The sequence below is a fragment of the Equus asinus genome, chromosome 28 (assembly GCF_041296235.1).
Source record: "Equus asinus isolate D_3611 breed Donkey chromosome 28, EquAss-T2T_v2, whole genome shotgun sequence".
Taxonomy (NCBI): Eukaryota; Metazoa; Chordata; class Mammalia; order Perissodactyla; family Equidae; genus Equus; species Equus asinus.
In genome coordinates this window covers 44,530,839-44,549,913 of record NC_091817.1, presented here as the reverse complement: position 1 = coordinate 44,549,913, position 19,075 = coordinate 44,530,839, and the positions used below count along the sequence as shown (strand labels likewise).

General features: G+C 42.8%; 1 protein-coding gene across 2 annotated transcripts in view; it reads right to left on the bottom strand.

Annotated features, from left to right (window-relative positions):
- Positions 1-2,541: 2,541 nt before the first annotated feature.
- HSD17B2 (hydroxysteroid 17-beta dehydrogenase 2) overlaps positions 2,542-19,075 on the bottom strand; it is a 62,030-nt gene continuing 45,496 nt past the window's right edge. The window contains exons 4-5 of one of the 2 annotated variants that reach the window (XM_014843381.3): positions 10,859-10,996; positions 2,542-2,965 (exon numbers count right to left, since the gene is read on the bottom strand). In XM_014843381.3, the coding sequence (XP_014698867.3) occupies positions 2,613-2,965; positions 10,859-10,996 (491 nt within the window). In that variant the 3' untranslated portion in view covers positions 2,542-2,612. The remainder of the gene's footprint in view (positions 2,966-10,858; positions 10,997-19,075) is intronic. The other variant, XM_014843444.3, reaches the window with a different exon arrangement.

The following is a 19,075-nucleotide window of genomic DNA, read 5'->3' as shown; positions in this document are numbered from 1 at the left end:
TTCAAGATTCTCTCCCCTTCTGCTTCTCTTTTCCTTGCCCTTTTCCTCAGAATCTAGGTTCCTAGGGCCTGGTGTGTTTCCCCAGCACTGAGGAAGCAGCGTTGTCTCGTCTTGACTGGCTTGCAGTTGGATTTCTCCTCCTCACTTCAGCCCCCAGCTCCAGGGTGCCCACCCAGTGGCCTCTGCTACGGCATCCCCCCACCCACCCTGAAGATGCTGTGGGTCTTCATTCCCAGCTCTTTTCCCTACTCTCTCTGGGAGCCTCCGCAACTTTTCCAGACCTCTCTACTCCCACCCAAACCCAAGGGCATCATGACGGGAGTGGTGGTGAGAGGCTGTCAGCCCTTCTCCAGCTAAATAGGTCACCTGGGGTCTCTTTCCCTCCGAGGTAACCCCAAGTTAGTGTGGACGCACTCCTGCGGAAAACCAGTAGGAGCTTCTCTGATCTGGAATCCTCAGACTCATCTGTCTCTGTTCAGCACCTTCTCCCCGTGCCTCACAGAGTTTTCAACCCCTAAGAGGCTGCAGAGCAGAAAGTAGGTCCCACACTCAGGTCTCAACCTGATGTCTCCAGCTCTCTCCCACTGTCCTTGAAGAGCTTTCCTCCTCCTTCTGTGGCCTGACCACATAGCATGTAACCTGCTTACTCTACAGTTTCGAGCAGTGGTTCTCAAACTTGGGGGTGTATCAGCTGGAGGGCTCATTATGACACGAGTTGCTGGGCTCGCCCCCAGAGTGTCTGATTCAGTAGGCGTGGTCAGTAGAAGAATGGTCCCTAATAATGATAATGGCACAGGAACCCCTGGAACCTGTGAATAGGTGACGTCGCATGGCAAAAGCGAATTTGCAGAAGTGATTAATTTAAGAATCTTGAGATGGGGAGATTATCCTGGATCATCTGTATGGGCCCGATGTCATCACAAGGGCCATATAAAAGGGAGGGTCAGAGTCAGAGAAGGAGATGAAACAATGGAAGCAGAGGTTAGAGTGATACAGCCACAAGCAAACGAATGCAGGAGGCCTTTGGAAGCTGGAAAAGGCAAGAAATGGATTCCCCCCCAGGGCCTCCAGAAGGAACACAGCTCTGCTGACAACTTGATTTTAGCCCTGTAAGACCCATTTCAGAATTCTGACCTCCAGAACTGTAAAATAATAAATGTACGTTGTTTTAAGCTGCTAGGTCTTTTGTAATTTGTTACAGCAGCCGTGGGAACCTGAAATAGGATTGGGTTGGCTCCTGAGAATCTGCATTTCTCATACGTTCTCAGGTGATACTGATGTGCAGGTCCAAGGACCACACCTTGAGAACCACTGACTCACAGTGAAACACACAATCCTCAGTCCGCTTCCAGACTCCGAACTGCAGGCAGGTACAAACCCTTGGCTGTTTCAACAGCGTCTGAATCACGCAAATGGAAGTTTGATCTTGATAACTCTTATCTCCAAAAAGTACCTATTTTGGAAATCAACACTTAAACCTTGATTTTTTTTCTTTTCTTTCTGTTCTGCCCCTAAAGCGATGGTGGAGAACCCCTGGGAAGTCGGCATGACCAGCCATTAAAAATGGATCATATTAATAATTTCATAACTATTTATCTCACGATATTGTTATCTATTATTTGTGAGTGTGGGGGGGAACTGTAGACCACTGTCAGTTTTTCTACCTTTCCCAAATCTCCATGAGGTTGGAGAATAGAAAAAGAAGCTGCACGTTCTAGAAAGGAAATGGGACAAAGAGAGGTTTGCAGCGAGCCAGGTGTCTGGATCTCTGCTTCCCTTGTGTCAAGCTGGGATTTTTTCTGGTTCCTTTTATTCCCACTCTGTTCATCAGCTCCTCCTCTTTTCCCTCCTCCAGGTGAATCTGGCCACATCTCTTTCAATACCTGACATCGTTCCCATCACCAGGGCTTCTCCCGATAACAACACTGGCTTTTCCATCCTCGGATGCTCAGATGGAGGCAACAGGGATGGTTACTATGGATGCCAAACTAGCCAGTCAGTCACATGCCCTTGGTCTGCCAAGAGGCCTCTGGGGTACTTGAGATGGAAGACCTCATCCTAGCATTTCCAGGGACCCTGGAGGAGGTACACAGAGCACTGATTATGTATGACGATCCAATACCTTGGATGCGGTAGTCACAGCGGGATATCAAGGCACAATGAGACAGACTCTGCTTGACTGTGGTCCTTGGCATTTCCTCCTCCTTTTCTCCCTTCCCTCTCTCTTTTTTCTCTTTATCTCTCTTTCTCTTCCTCCTCTCCTGGCAGGCAGTGGAGTCCAATCTGGATTTCAATCCCAGCCCTGCCTTTTGCTAGCTGTGTGACAATGAACTAGGAACTTAACCTCTCTGATCGTTAATTCCCTTAGCTATTTAGAAGGGGTGAAGATACCTACCTCAGCTCTCTAATGAGAACTAGATGAGAGAATATATGAAACATATCCAGTGCAGAGAAGGCACTCAACACTCTCCATGGTGATCGCTTACACCCACCAGCCTTCTCACCACTAAGTGCTACTCAACCAACAGAGTTCACAGAGAGTGAAGGTAGAAACCACAACTTTAATGGGAAGCTCGGGTTTCCCTCGTCTATAACACTTGGCGCTTATTTGTCTACATGGCCTTATTCTTCCAGTTAGGCATCCTTAGAGCTCTGGGCATGCTCTGTCCATCGTTCTTGAGAAAAAGATCAAATATGCAAGTAGGGACAAAGGAAACAAAACAGAGGAACAGATAAGACTCCTTCCCCGGTGCGTAAAAGGCGAAGGGGCTTTTAGCGGAGATGGCGTGCCGGATGTCCCGGAGCACCGGGGAGACATCTGGATGAGACTTCATGTTCAATACACTGAGAAAATTCCGTTCTGCGAGGATATAGTCCTGGCCGTAGTCTTCCTGCACGTCCGGGGTGAGGTGGTCCAAGAGGTTCTTCTCCAGCTTGTCCTGCATTTCACTCGTGCCTGCGATATCTGGGACGCAAGAGAAAAGGGAGGCTCAGAGGCTGGAATGACCAGAATAGGCGTGTCTGACCCTTAATAGGGAGGCAGGCCCTTGTGATGGCTGCCGCTGACAGGCGTTCCCAGACGCCTTTTAAAATATGTGCTTTAGAATGGTATTTATTATATATTTTTAAACATACATACAGAAAAGTGCACAGATGACTGAGTTTTCACAAACTAAATAGCTCATGGAACCCGCAATTGGATCAAGAAAAGGACAGGACCAGGGGCTGGCCCCGTGGCCGAGTGGTTAAGTTCGCGTGCTCCGCTGCAGGCGGCCCAGTGTTTCGTTGGTTCGAATCCTGGGCGTGGACATGGCACTGCTCATCAGACCACGCAGGGGCAGCGTCCCACATGCCACAACTGGAAGGACCCACAACGAAGAATATACAACTATGTACCGGGGGGCTTTGGGGAGAAAAAGGAAAAAATAAAAAAATCTAAAAAAAAAAGAAAAGGACAGGACCAGTCTGCAAGCGTCCCCGCCCCCTCCAGCCCCCTTTCCAGGAGCCACTGTCCCGACTGACAGAACAGAGTAGTTTCCCCTGGCCTTGGACATTATATAAATGGAATCTGACTTGACTTTAAGAGATCCATCCATGTATTGTGTGGTCATTCTCATTGCTGCAGCGTTTTCCGTTGTGTAAATATGCCATAAATTATTTATCCAATATATTGTAATGGACATTTGCATTGTTTTCACTTGGGGCTCTTACAAATAGCACTGCCACAAACGTTCTAGAAAATGTCTTTTCACGACTATTATATACAATATAAAATATAATGTATACAATATGTTATGTATGAAATACGTATGTACATACAGACACATATACGTATAGACAAATAACTTTTTAAAATATAGAAATAATGCCTGCTTCTATGTGTAAAATTAAATATATAATGTTAAATATCATTTATCTATTTAATACATATAATGTAATTTAATTTTAGACAACAGATATTAAATATAATGTAAATATACATTTAAAATTTAATATATAAATTATATATGACTGAATATATAAATATAGGGGCCGGCCCCGTGGTGTCGTGGTTGAGTTCATGCACTCCACTTTGACAGCCTGAGGTCCGCAGGTTTGGAGCCCAGGTACGGACCTATACACTGCTCATCAAGCCATGCTGTGGCAGTGTGCCACATAGAAAATAGAGGAGGATTGGCACAGATGTTAGCTCAGGGACAGTCTTCCTCACCAAAAACAAATATACATATATATAAATATATTTTTAATATAGAAGTAATGCTTGCTTATTATATAAATTTTAATAATATATATTTACTTTAAAATATAGTAGCAAAGCTTGCTCATCGTATAAAGTCCATAATAAAGAGATGTCTATGTTTTTAAAAGTAATCTCTTCTGAGGGAAGTAACAGTCTTGTGTGTCCTTTCGCATTTCTGTGTCCTCCTGTTCATACGAACATATATACACATAGAAGGCTTTGGTTTAATTTTATTTTACCAGGAACAAACAAAACCCAAAAAGGACCATACTATATATATTTTTCAGAAATGCCCTTTTTTTCTTTTTCTTCTTCTTGGTTTTTGTTTGTTTTTTTGCTTAGTAATAAGTGACAGGCTTGCCTCCTGGTCAATGGCTATAGATTCAAGCCAGAGCAGCAGAATTTCCCACTGAACAGGTTTTAGTCAACCTTCCCTCTATCGAATGACTTTCTAGCTGTTCCTAGGTTTACCATTTCAGGTGATGCTGCCCAAACCAGCCTTGTACCAATATCCTGTTGTATTTCAGCATTTACTTCTGCAGCCTACAGTCCCCAAAGTGTGGCTGCCTGGTCAAAAGTCACATTCATCTTGAATTGTAACAGCTGCTGCCAGATTACTTTCCAGAAAGGCTGCAGCACCCACACTCCCTCCTGCAAAGTGTGTGATGTTCAGGGGTGCTGTGGGGATGAGCCTTTGTTTGCAAGCTGGGGTGACTCCTGGATATCAGGACTGTGGGGGAGCCTCGCAGTGAAATGTAAGCCAGAGAAACCCAATTAGACTCATGGAATGCAAACAGAGTTTCAGTTGCTCAAGTCTTTTCATGAAGGTGCAATGATTACCCTGACGATTACTCTGGAGGCTTCCAGGTCTTGAAATACAAGTTGGCATGAACTATTGTTCCTCCAGCCACGTCTCCCCCAGTCTCTGCTTTCACAGGCTGGGCCATTCCTTTTCCTCTTCACTTCCTCCCTCTTTTAAAGACCTCATGAACTTTCTACGTACTCCTGTGGGTGCCCTGTCCAGAGTCCCCAAAGCTCTCTTTATTGGTGATAAAGCCACCAGCCTTACGTCAACCTTCATCTACTACTTTTGACGCCCACTCACCCATCCCCTGCCACTTTGGGGCTACACACAATGAAATTAAGATGGCCTGGATCCAAATCCTATGTCTGACTCATATCAGCTCTGTAGATTGGGAAATTCCTTAACTTCTCTGAGCCTCATTTTCTCCCTCGGAGATGGGAATATCTTGCCTAACTCATAGGCAAGGTTTAAGTGAGATGGCGCATGTAAAGTCCTTAAAATCTGCTAAGCATACAGTCTGTTTAGCTATTTTTATTGCCGGGCACTAAAAAGTCAACTATGTCTCCTTGAATGTATTTAGAAGCTCTTTGTGTCCCCGAAGATTCCTTTCCTTGTCCCCCATTTCAAGCGTCCCTCTCCAGACTTGAGTTCTCAGCCCTCCACTGTCTAGCCTCTTGCCTTCAGAGAGCCCATCAAACATCAGCTTTAAACTGAGGGCAGCCTGGTATAAAAGAAAGAATTGGGCACTGCACTTAGAGGTGTGGTTTCAAATTCCTTGCTGTCATGGTGTGCCCGACACTCACACTGGGGTATATATCACCTACCCCACCCAAGTGTCCTTACCTGGTGAATGATCTCAATTAAACCTATCCCTCAAGGGCTGTGGTGCAGATTAAGACCTACATGGAAAGGGTGTGCGCATAAATTGGAACAATATTTTAGAAAATAGCTTGGTATTATCCAGTAAAGTTGAAGATAAGCTCTATGATCCACTCATTCCACTCCTGGCTATGTATCATAGGAATTATCACATAGACACACACCATAGTACCTGTGCCAGAAGGTCCATAGCTAAATTGTTCATAATTGTCCAAAGCGACCCAAATATCCCATCAACAGTCGAACAATCGTGGCATGTTCATAAAATACTAGACAGCACTGAAAATGAATCCACACCAAATGGATGAATTGTGAAAACATAATGTCGCATGAAAGAAACCAGATGCAAAAGAATACATACACATTGATTCCATTCAAGGTAAGGTTCAAAAACCAGTAAAGCCAAACTCTCTTGTTTAGGGGTGCATCTAAGGATGTAACACCATAAAGAAAAGCAAATACACAATTGTTACACAAAGTAAGAGAGTGGTTATGTTTTGGGAGTCGGAGAGGGCTATAAGAGAAGAGGATTACATGGGGGCTTCTGGGTGCTGGCAATGTTTTATTTTTTGATGTGATGTTAAGCACATGAGTTTTTATAATAATTTGTTAAACTATGTGTGCATATGATCTATTTCTCAGTTAAAAAAAAATAAAATCAACAGCATCAAGAAAGAATGTATGGAAGGTAGCTAGTGCCTGATAAGAACAGTTCCCTCATAAAGCTATCTATAACAATTTCGATGAATCCTCGAAACTGTATCTTAACCACAGGGTAGCTCTCTAGTCCAAATGGAGTCTTACATCTGTGTGTTGGAAGTTTCCTTTGGCTGTGTCACCAAACCCTCAATTCTCCTGCCATTTTCAAAAGCAAATTCATCCTTTCCACTTATACCACCCATCGGCTGGCTTTCTTCTTTCTGTGTCACACCTTCTATCCCAGTCTCTCAGTCTGTCACATTTGGCATCATCTTTGACCTACCCACCTTCTCCCTCAATCCCCTCAATTCTCCTCCCTGTCCAGGGAGGAGTCCCCAAGTTGGAAGCCCCTCTCAGGACCTCATCTTCCCTCCATTGCTATCGCCCTGGTCTAGCCTCTCAACCTGGATGGCCCAGGCCTCTCTCTTGGTCTACCTCCCAGAATAGCTGTTGCACCAAGGTGCACTCCTCCTGGACAACTCTGAGATCCCCACTGCCAAATGTTTCAAGAAAAAGTTCAGTTTTTCTTTTTAGATTTTTATCTTGTGAGTTTGGGTTAACCTTCAAACCTCTAGGATTTTGTTATTTAATGTGTTAGCAGTTCCTCCAAGTTTGTGGTCTTTTATTAGACATGCTTTTTCACGTCTTCACTTAAATCATCAATTAAATGCTCGATGGCCCAGAACTAAGGACTGAGCCGTGGGGGTAGTCTGCACCCGCCCAGAGTTCAAAAATTCAGGGAGGAGAGAGAGAATGGCCATCACCTCGGGGGGTATAAGGGAGGTGGGTCATATTCTTCAGAGGAGAGGAGAGGAGGTGGTGTTTGAAAAACACATTACATCAAAACTTGACTCCTACACAAACAACGAAGTAGCAGAAAGAGAAATTAAGAATACAATCCCATTTACAATGTAAGAAAAAGAATAAAATACCTAGGAATAAACTTAACCAAAGAAGTGAAATATCTGCACACTGAAAACTATAAAACATTGTTGAAAGAAAGTGAAGAAAACACCAAGAAGTGGAAAAATATTCCATACTCTTGGATTGGAAGAATTAACATAGTTAAAATGCCCATACTTCCTAAAGCAATCTACAGATTCAATGCAATCCTTATCAAGGTTCCAACAACATTTTTCACAGAAATAGAACAAAGAACCCTAAAATTTATATGGAACAACAAAAGACCCAGAAAGCCAAAGAATTCCTGAGAAAAAAGAACAAAGCTGGAGGTATCACACTCCCTGATTTCAAAATATACTACAAAGCCATAGGAACCAAAACAGCATGGTACTGGCACAAAAACAGACACACAGATCAATGGAACACAATTGAGAGCCCAGAAATAAACCCACACATTTATGGACAGCTAATATTCAACAAGGGAGCCAAGAACATACAGTGGACAAAGGAGAGTCTCTTCAATAAATGGTGTCAGGAAAACTGGACAGCCACATGCAAAAGAAGGAAAGTAGACCATTATCTTACACCATGAACAAAAATCAACTCAAAATGGATTAAAAATTTGAATGTCAGACTTGAAACCATGAAACTTAGAGAAGAAAACATAGGCAGTACGCTCTTTGACATCGGTCTTAGCAACATTTTTTCAAATACCATGTCTGACCAGGCAAGGGAAACAATAGAAAAAGTAAACAAATGGGATTAAATCAAACTAAAATGCTTCTGCACAGCAAAGGAAACCATCAACAAAACGAAAAGACAACCTAACAACTGGGAGAAGATATTTGCAAATCATATATCAGATAAGGGGTTAATATCCAAAATATACAAAGAACTCATACATCTCAACAACAAAAAAACCAACAACCCAATTAAAAAATGGGCAAAAGATCTGAACAGAGATTTCTCCAAAGAAGACATACAGATGGCCAACAGGCACATGAAAAGATACTCAACATCATTAACTATCAGGGAAATGCAAATCCAAACTACAGTGAGATATCACCTCACTCCCATCAGAATGGCTATAATTAACAAGACAGGAAACAACAAGTGTTGGAGGGGATGTGGAGAGAAGGGGACCCTCCTAAACTTCTGGTGGGAGTGCAAACTGGTGCAGTCACTATGGAAAACAGTATGAAGTTTCCTCAGAAAATTAAGAATAGATCTACCTTATGATCCAGCTATTCCACTGCTGGGTATTTATCCAAAGAACTTGAAAACACAAATGCATAAAGATACATGCACCCCTATGTTCATTGCAGCATTATTCACAATAGCCAAGACTTGGAAGCAACCTAGGTGCCCATCAAGGGACGAATGGATAAAGAAGATGTGGCATACATAGATAATGGGATACTACTCATTCATAAGAAATGATGAAATCGGCCATTTGTGACAACATGGATGGACCTTGTGGGTATTTTGCTAAGTGAAATAAGTCAGAGGGAGAAAGTCAAATACTGTATGATCTCACTCATAGGTGGAAGACAAAAACAACAACAAACAATCACATAGAGACAGAGATTGGATCGGTGGTTACCAGAGGGGAAGGTGGGAGGGAGGGGAGGAAAGGGGTGAATTGGCACATGTGTGTGGTGATGGATGGTAATCAGTCTTTGGGTGGTGAACACGATGTAATCTACACAGAATTCGAAATATATTACAATGTACACCTGAAAAAAAATAATGAAAACTTTTTAAAAAGAAGAATTTCACAGTCACTGCCAGTTAGGGATGGAATGATCTGTGCACCCGTAAGTGGAAAGAAACAAGATGAGGTTTACAAAAAATTTACGTAGTATAATGTTGAAGGGCGTGGCAGGCTGAATAATGCCCCTTCCCAAGATGTCCATGTCTTGCTCCCCAGACTTGTGAATATGTTACCTTCCGCGGTAAGGGAAAATTTGCAGATATGTTTACGTTAAGGATCTTGAGAAGAAGGAGATGGGACAATGGAACAGAGGTTGGAGTGATGCCCTTTGAAGGTGGAGGAAGGGGTCAGGAGCCATGGAATGCAGCTGGTCTCTCAAAGCTAGAAAAGACCAGGAAACAGATTCTCCCCCCTGAAGCCTCCAGAAGGAACACTGTCCCGCCAACACCTTTAGCCCCATAAGACTCATTTGGGACTTCTGACCTCCAGAACAGTCGGAGAATAAATTTGTAGTAATTTATTACAGCACCAAAAGGAAACTAAAATGGGGAGAAAAGGCTTCCTCCAAAGACCTCAAAAGCCAAGCAATTATTTTATTATTCTTCTCAACATCCTAGAGAAGATAAAGAAAAATGGAAAAAGAGAGAAGTTAGAGCAAGTCACCTAAGACAAAAGCAAATAAATAGAACAGGGAAGAAAATACCAAGTTTGATACCCAGAGGGAGAGATGATCCTCCCAACTCCAAAAACACATCTCTCTGGAGGGCTCCCAAGCTTCATTTGAGGGAGAGGTTCAGGTCTTGCCTTGGGGAAGCCCATTTCATTTTGAGCTTTTCGGGCTCACAGTGAAGAAGACAGTGCCTCACATTTGGTTACTGTCACTGCCAATAGAATGATGTTCGCGCCACAAGAACAGGTACTAATTGACTCCACAGCCAGCAATGCCCAGCCTGACCCCAAATAAAAAGAAAGTGTTATCCGTATTAGCCACAAAGACAGAGAAGAAATTCTCTTACCCTCTCAGAGCAGGCAAAGTTTGTGCTGATGTTTATGGGAGAAAAAGGAGAAAGCAAAGTCAGGAAGAAAACACATCTGCATCACTCACATCCCCAGGTAGGTAAACAGACTAAGAACTCTGGGGAATGCCAAATTTAGTTCTCTCCATCGTTCCCAACTCGCAGATCCCTTGCAAATACGTTTAAATCAATAACGTCACCTTCTAAAATAAACATCTTTTCATTTATGAATTTTTCCCCCATTTTGACCATGTAAGACCTGCAAGTTGAACAAACACCAGGAGATAAAGGCAAAAGGCAGATAATCTCCAGGTAAGAAATGTGGAAAAAAAAATATATGTGTGTGTGTGTGTGTGTGTATAGCAAATAGAAAAAAATTAACCTTTGATGAAAAAAACCCTAACTCCTTTGTGGAATGATGCAGGGCAACAACCATACAGTGAAGAACCTCGCCCTTGCCCCTCTATTCTTAAAAGAGGCCACTCATCCCAACACCTCTTTGGTTGACGACGGGGGGGTTCAGTTTGAGCTCTGTCAGAACAAAGGAGCTTCAGCATCCCTTCAAGGACGAACATTGCAGGCTCTTGGGTTCAAATACCTACTTGTTTGGAAGCCTCCGGGCTGGATGACAGAGACTTTAATTCCCCATTTGGAAAGTTCTCGTCTCATGACTGCCGAAAACATGGTCAGAGCCGCCTTGGATGACCCATAAGCTGCCAGCTTTTCCAGTGGGACCCCTGCTATAGGAATAATGGGAGAAAAAAAATATCAAGTCAGATGTTTTCATCTGTTCATCTCCTGAGTATTTAAACAGCGCTGACTGCATGCCAGGAACTGGTAGCAGTGGTGACTAAGGCAGAGAAGGGACCTCTGTGCCCAGGTGAGCATTTTTTCTTCGTCACAAGCATGGTCTGGCTTCCTTTGCTTCTGCCTTCCATGGCTGCTCCATCACAGTTAGTCCAATGACAAGCCGAGTGTAAGGCTCAATCTCTCCCAGCATCCAAGCTAAATGTGAGTGAGGCAGGATAAAGAGCATCTGCCCCTGTTTAGGCTGAACTGCATTCTAAGGTTCTGGGTAGACATATCTTTTTGTGTAGGGGTCGCTGTTCAACCCGTTACAGTACATGTAGTTAAACAAATTGGGTTTAATACTTGTTGCAACAAGGAGTAATACACACCATGGGGAACTGTGAGGCATCTCTGGAAGAGGGTGTAAGAAAGGACTTATTCTAGGAGGGCTGGGTAGGGCTGGGGCAGATGCTCTTTATTCCACCTACATCACACTCATCTTAGAACCTTGGAGAAATTGAGCCATACACTGGGTCCATCATTGGCCCAGCAGGGAAGGAGGAGCTATGGAAGTCAGAAGCAATAGAAGCCAGAAAAGTAGAATGACCTTATTTGGAATACAACCTTTACAGTTGTAATTAAGGTACAGACCTCAAGATGAGACCATCCTAGATTAGGATGGGCCCTGAATCCAATCATGAGTGTCCTTGTAAGAAACAGAAAAGGAGAAGACACACACAGAAACAGGAGAGTAGACCATGTGAAGATGGAGGCAGAGATTGAAGCGATGCTCCCACAAGCCAAGGAACACCTGGAGCCACCAGAACCTGGAAGAGTCAAGGAGGAACTCTCCCTTAGAGCCTTCAGAGGGAGGTGGCCCTGCCAACACCTTGGTTTCAGACTTCTGGCCTACAGAACTGTGACAGAATAAATTCCTGTTGTTTTAAGCCCTCGTAATTTGTTACAATGACCCTAGGAAATGAAGACGGATGTGTTCCTGGTGTTCTTTAACTGGAAGACACTGAGATTGTGAAGGGGTGAAGATAGTGAGGGTGCACAGCACCCAGGGGACCTCATGGGGAACCCAGGATGACTGGACCCATGACATTAGGGCTCCCAGCTTTGGCAAAGATTTCCCTGGTCAAAGAAGCATCCACTAGGTGAATGGATAAACGAACGGTGATACAGCCATACGATGAAATGCAACTCAACCATTCACAGGAATGAACTTGATGCGTGCAACGGCATGAAAGAGTATCAAAATAACTAGGGTGAATGAAAGAGCCAGACAAAAAAGAGTATGTGCTGTATGATGGCATTTATTTAAAATTCTAGAAAACAAACAAATCTATAGTGAAAGAAACAGATCCGCGGTTACATGCTGTGGGGGCAGGGGAGGGAATAGAAAGGGGAATAGGAAGTTTTGGGGGATAATAGCCATGTTCACTATCTTGATTGTCGTGCTGGTTTCCTGGGTACATACATATGTCCAAATTTATTGAATTGTGTACTTTAAATATAAGCAGTCTTTTGTATGTCAATTATATATCAATTTTTTTAATTAAAAAAAAATAAGAAGCTACCACCTGGCTTCAAGAGACCACAGACATTTCAGCAAATGCCAGAGAAGATTTCATGGGTATTTTGCTTTGTCTAAAACCCCCAAAACATTTTCACAACTATCTAGGGCTGGGAAGAGGACCTCCAGTGCGCCCTGGTCTTACCTTTCCATGCATCCCAGTTCCACCAGCTTTCCCAGCCTTCAGTGATTCTCACCAAACCAAACATGGGTCTAGTTTTGCACACGTGCTTGTCTTTGTTCTCTTGACTTCATATTTTTCCAAATGATTTCTTTTGCCTGCCAAAATCTCTTTTATTCTTCTAGTTGGGCATGCTTCATCCATGGAAGGACATCTTTCTACCCCTAAGTTCTCTTGCCTGTGCCTTACCTCTATCCAAAGGTTAAAGTTTTCAGCATAAGCATTTGAGACCACAAAATATGCCTCATTCCCACATCTAACACTTATTAAGGACTTTATTTATTAAGGGATGCTTATGCCAAAACTTTACAGTCCGTAGTGGGTCAGACAAACCCTTGTTTCTAAACAAGCTTTCAGCAACCTCTTCCTGAACCCCCCGTAAAACATTGAGCTCATTTCCCACACAGGGAAAATATGACTGCAATGACCAGATCTGATTTCTTAAAGGGCAGTCTGAGTAGAGACATTGGCCATTTCCAGCCACATAATGAAACCATGCTTTGAATTCAACTATCTAACCACAATCTGAAAGCCATACAATGCAGTTAAAAAGAAAATGAGATGATAAAATGTATGGAACCAAATACATACACAAGTACAAGTAAAACTGGAAATTTGAACAAAACTGGTAGATTATAACATTAGCTGTAGGCTAGTTATAATATTGTACTCTGGTTTCACAAAATCTTATCATTGGAGGAAACTGGGTAAAAGGTACACAAGATCTCTCTTATTCTTCCTTACATCTTTAGGTAAATCAACAATGATCTCAGTAAAAATTTCAATTAAAAAAAGAGCATAGTATCTGCACCGTCCATGTTCATTGCAGCACTATTTATAGGCACCAAGACCCAGAAACAACCTAAGTGACAATTGACCAATGAATGGATAAAGAAATGTGGTATATTTTTTATACAATGGAATATTATTCATTCATAAAAAAGAAGGAAGTCCTGCTTGCTACTTGTGACAACACAGATGGCCCTTGAGGGCCTTGAGGACATTAGGCTAAGTGAAATAAGTAGGACAGAGAATGACAAATACTGTATGACCTCACTTATATTTCGAATCTAAAATAACCAAACTCATAGATACAAAGAACAGATTGGTCGTTACCAGAGGAGGGAGTTGTGGGGCTGGCAAAATGGGTGGTGGTCAAAAGGGACAAATTTCCAGCTATAACGTAAATAAGTTCGGGGGATGTAATATATAGCATAGTGACTATAGTTAACAACATTGTATTGCATATTTGAAAATTTGAAAATTGCTAAGAGAGTAAATCTTATAAGTTCTTATCACACACAAAAAATTGTAACTGTAGAGATGATAGATGTTGACTAACCTATTGTAGTATCATTTCACAATATAGTCACATATCAAATCATTATGTTGTATACCTTAAACTAATACAATGTTATATGTTAATTATATCTCAGTAAAACGGGATAGGGGGAAAGAGCATAGAGATACCTAGACTAGTTAATGGCAGTTATCATCATTATTCTTACATCATTATTCAAGCTTTTGTCTGGCTCACATAATTCCCATTATGGGAAATATTCACCCTTACCACCTGTCTTGGTAGGAAGGCCGTCAGTCAATGGTTTTGTCCTTCTCATTAAGAGAGGTAGACTGGCCAGTCATAATACCCACCCCATCCCCAGAGGTGGAGATTGGGTTGGGGTTGGGCGTGTGGCCTATACTGAGCCAGAGTCCTGATACAGATGGTGGAAGGGAGACAGCTTTATTATTTATTCCTGGCTACTTAAGTGTGATAACGGTGAAATATGGGAACTCCCAGGGGCCATTTTGCTACCACATAGAAGAAGGTAAGCAAAGGAAAGCAGAGGAGCGAAAAGGGGAGAGTGGTGTTGGAGATGGGTGTTAAGGAGGGAAGTTGGAGTGGCGGTGGGGGAGAGTGAAGATGATCCCATCTTAAAACTTGGTTCCAGTCAGTTGGTGAGTTAACAAATTCTTTTTCCCCTTTTTGTTTAAACTAGTTTGAGGTTCAGCCCTGTCACTTAAAAGGAAGGCTTCCAAGGCTCAACTGACGAAATTTAAATACAGCACCTGGCATCAAATAGCCAACTCTGGTTCCTGTCTTGCCACAGATGACCAGCTGATTCTTATTTAAGTGACTTTGAGTTTCATGAAATCCAACACCTTTCCTTTACTGGTGAGAAAGACAAAGAAGTTAAAGCAACTTGTTCAAAGTCACAACCCAGTTTGTGGGCTGGGCCTGTTCTCACATCCCCGTGGGTTCTGTAGATGGGGTAAGCTTGGCCAGCTCGAAGGCAGGTTAGCAGACAGTAGCAGTGAAGAGCTGGATTTGGGAGCCAACACAGCCTCTGCTCAAATCTCAGCTCTGCCGTTGATTAGGAAAATCAATTAAAAGTAGGAAAGTCATTTTTTGTTATACGCCTCTGTCTTTTAATCTGTAGATTAAGAATAATGATAGTACATGCATCACAGAGTTGTTGTGAAATTTAAATGGATTAGTATATTAAAACAGTGTCTGGCACAAAGAAAGCTCCATATGCGTGCTCCCTATTAGCTCCTTTAGTGCTACTCAAAGTTTTTGCAATAATATCTCAATAGCCCAAAAGGCTCCCTACGTTCAGTGTTTCTTAGAATAGTAAGTACAATTGCTTCAGGATCTCCCACAATACTTGTTTATTACGTGGATTATAGGACCGACCCTAGACCTACTGAATCAGAATCTGTATTTGAAAAAAATCCAAGTGTTTCTTTTTAATACTAAATCCTAAACTGTTACATTAGGTTTTGGTCACATATTTCTGCATCTGTGCTTTCGTGGTGATGTACTGCCTTATGGATGATATGACAGGTGGTGAGAATTTATCGTTCCCCACATTACCAATCTAAATAGAAAACATGCTTTGGACCAACCATTTAAGACACATTTGCCTTTTGTATTATATTGAACCCTGTGAAATTGCCAGTATTAGACCATTTTTGACCTACAAAATAGCAGTTCTGCAGGGTTCAACATCATAGATCCAACCTTACTATTAATGTTTTATATTAGTATCTAAGATCCCTGATGAGATGAAAAAAGTGGAGGTGTCCCAGGCTGGCTGACCAAGAGCCACAGGGTCTCAGGTCTTCTGACCTTACGCACCCCTTCACAGCCTGTCCAGTTAGATTCTCGAATTTTTATGTTTGTTCCATTCAGGTTAAAATCCTGTTGCCTAAAGGCAGCAAGGCAAAAGGTTGCCAGGAACTTGGTAAGTTTATTTCCATTTCATCAGGGAAAACCTGACTTCCAAAATAGAAGGCTTATCTATCGGGGCATTGAAGAACTGGTGAGGGATGCAGTATGTGGCCTTTTGTGTCTGGCTTCTGTCACTTACCACAATGTTTCCAAGCTTCCTCCACCCTGTAGCAAGTATCAGTGCTTCCCTCCTTCTTATGGATTAATAATATTCCATTGTACGGATAGCCCATATTTTGTTTGTCAGTTCATCAGTTGATGAACGTTCGGGCTGTTTCCACCTCTGGCGATTATGAAGAATAATGCAATAAACATCCAGGTCCAAGTTTTTGTTTGAACACTGTTTTCTGCTCCCTTGAGTATACACTTGGGAATGGAGTTGCTGGGTCACATGGTAACTCTGTGTTTACCTTATTGAGGAACCGTCAAATGTTTTCCACAGAGGCCCCACCATTTGACGTTCCCATCAGCAATTCCGGAGAGTTCCAATTTCTCCACACCCTTCCCACCAAGTGTTATTTTCTGTTTTTTTGATGATAGCCGTCGTAGCGGGTATGAAATGTTATCTCATTGTAGATTTGATTTCCTGCAGTGGTTTGTAAGTAGCCTTTCTGGTGATTCTAATGCATCTGGAGCATGAAAAAGCTGTCCAGGGACTGGTAGCATCCACTTAGGAACTGGTTATAGGAATGCAGAATCCCAGGCTCCCCTCAGACCAACTCAGTCTAATTCTGCATTTTAACCAGATCCCCAGGTAATCACTACACACGTTAGTGTTTGAGAAGCGTTGTTTAGGGGACAGCCGTAAATTGCTAACACTTCCTAATCACCAGTTAAACATGCTAGAGTTAGGGTCTGTGTTTTTTTGTTCCAGTTTGCCTGGTATGTTCTTATTTAATAGTCTAGTAAAGTGAGAGGAACTCAGAACCAGCCCTGACTCCATCACTTACCAGCTGTGTGATCCTGGGCTAGAGTGTGCTCAATCTAGAAAAGGGATTAATATCTGCATCCTGCAGACATTAGAATTAAATGACTCTAGGCGCATAAGCATCTGATACAAAACTCAGCACAGAGACATTCACTCAGTCTTGCTCTACCCTCTTCCCCTTGCCTGCACTAGTTCTGGCTACTGTGTGAGAGTTTTAGGGAAGCAAATCTCAGCTTTGGCTTCCTCGCACAGCACGGAGTGGTGCAAGGACTGGCTGAATGATTTGCCAGACGATTTCCTTAAGGCAGCCAGCTTGGCAAGAAAATGTTCAGGAATGATCCCACAGTGAGCTTCTCTGGACTAAGTCAGCCAGGCTCAAGGGTGGAACCATGAACTCCGCTGGATACGGTAATTTGTAGACTTGTACGAATCTCTGATGCCACTTACTTTGGTGTAAAGTAATTTTAATGCCTTTTAAACAGCTCAATGTGGTGGGCAACTATTTTATCTCAGTAGAGAGGTCCTTTTGCCTAGGATGCTTTCCATGTACCAATAACTGTGCTAAACACTCAGAATCCACAATGCATTTAAATCCACAGCCCAGACCAGAGGTTCTCAACTGGGGATGATTTGTGCCCCCCACCCCACCCCTGCCCCAGTGGACATGTGGCAATGTCTGAAGATTTGTCAGCACGGGGGCGTGGGCTCTACTCACATCAGTGGGTTGAGAACACAGATACTGATAAACATCCTACAATGCGTTGGACAGTCTCTCACGGAAAGAATTAGCCTCCCCTGAAATGTCAGTAGTGCTGAGGTCAGGAAATGCTGCCCTAGACTCAGGTGTTGTGTCACCCTATCATTGGCAAACAGTAAAATGGACACGCAGACAAGTGAGGTGGGCGGCCCCAGATGGCCCAGCTGCTAATAGAAGAGCAGGATTCAAACCCCAATTTGCTCCAAATGCCTGAGGCCTGAGTTGCTTCATAAGGTTTGTTTTCAACTGTTCTTATTCAAGCACAGCTGGCAACTGTACACAGGGGTTTATTCTGTAATCACTTAAAAGGAAAACTGGTCAGAAAAGGCTTTTAGACCTCTCAAACGTAAAGATTTTTCAACTGGCCTTTGTACAGTCAAAGAGGTGCCACCCCATTCTGCAAATCCTTGATTAAATATTTATCCAACTTCCTTGCCAGGATTTGGATTAAAGAGCTATTCTATTTTTGTGGGAAGGATGATAGACATGATTACAGAGGATAAAATTCTCCCAGAGAAGGTGTGGTCAAATCTGGAAGTAACGATCTGTTGGGGTAATCTGCCCAGAGGCTAGACTGTGAACACAGGGAACAGCAGGATAGAAGGTAACTCAGTGTCACAATCAGGGGTGGTGAAGCAAGCTTTTGGGTCTCTATTTGGCCTATTCCTTCCAGGTGTGAGGCTACTGCTTAAACCTGTGCCATTTCATCTCATCTTATCATGGCCCTAAGAAGAAGCAATTATTATTATCCCCATTTTAAATGAGGAAGCTGCAACTCACAGGTTCAGGGCTTTATCCTAAATCATTCAATTGTCAGTAGTAAAGATAGGATCAAAACCCAGGCAGTTTACTTCCACTCCACTTGGCTGGCTTCCTCTCCTTTTTGAAACCTGATTCTATCTGTATAGTTATATGACGTCTCTCTCACTCTTTTTTGTTTCTTGTTCCTTTCTTTAGGGATGGGAGAGGTGGAAGGGAAGGGTATATTTACAATGTGGTTGACTCTTCGTGCATCTCCTAGAGAAGAATTTAAGGAAGTGGTGTTTCTCCTGTGCCCCAATCCTGGAACTTCCCATCCCATAGCAGTGGATTTAGATGTGGATTATATTGACCCTATTCCCTGGGAAGAGAGGTGAGGCCGAAGCAAGCAGCTGGCAGTGGGGCTAGTAGGAAGAGGAAAATGGTGGAGGTGATACCTTTGGGAAGAGCCCCTGAGGCTCTTGGCTTGTGGTTGACATGGAGGTAACACACCATCCAGCTGAATCAGTGGTGGAGGCAGTAGCTTGGTTAGTCAGAACATGGAACAAAAGTTTAAATTCCAGTTCTAACTGAAGGACCAGTCATATAACT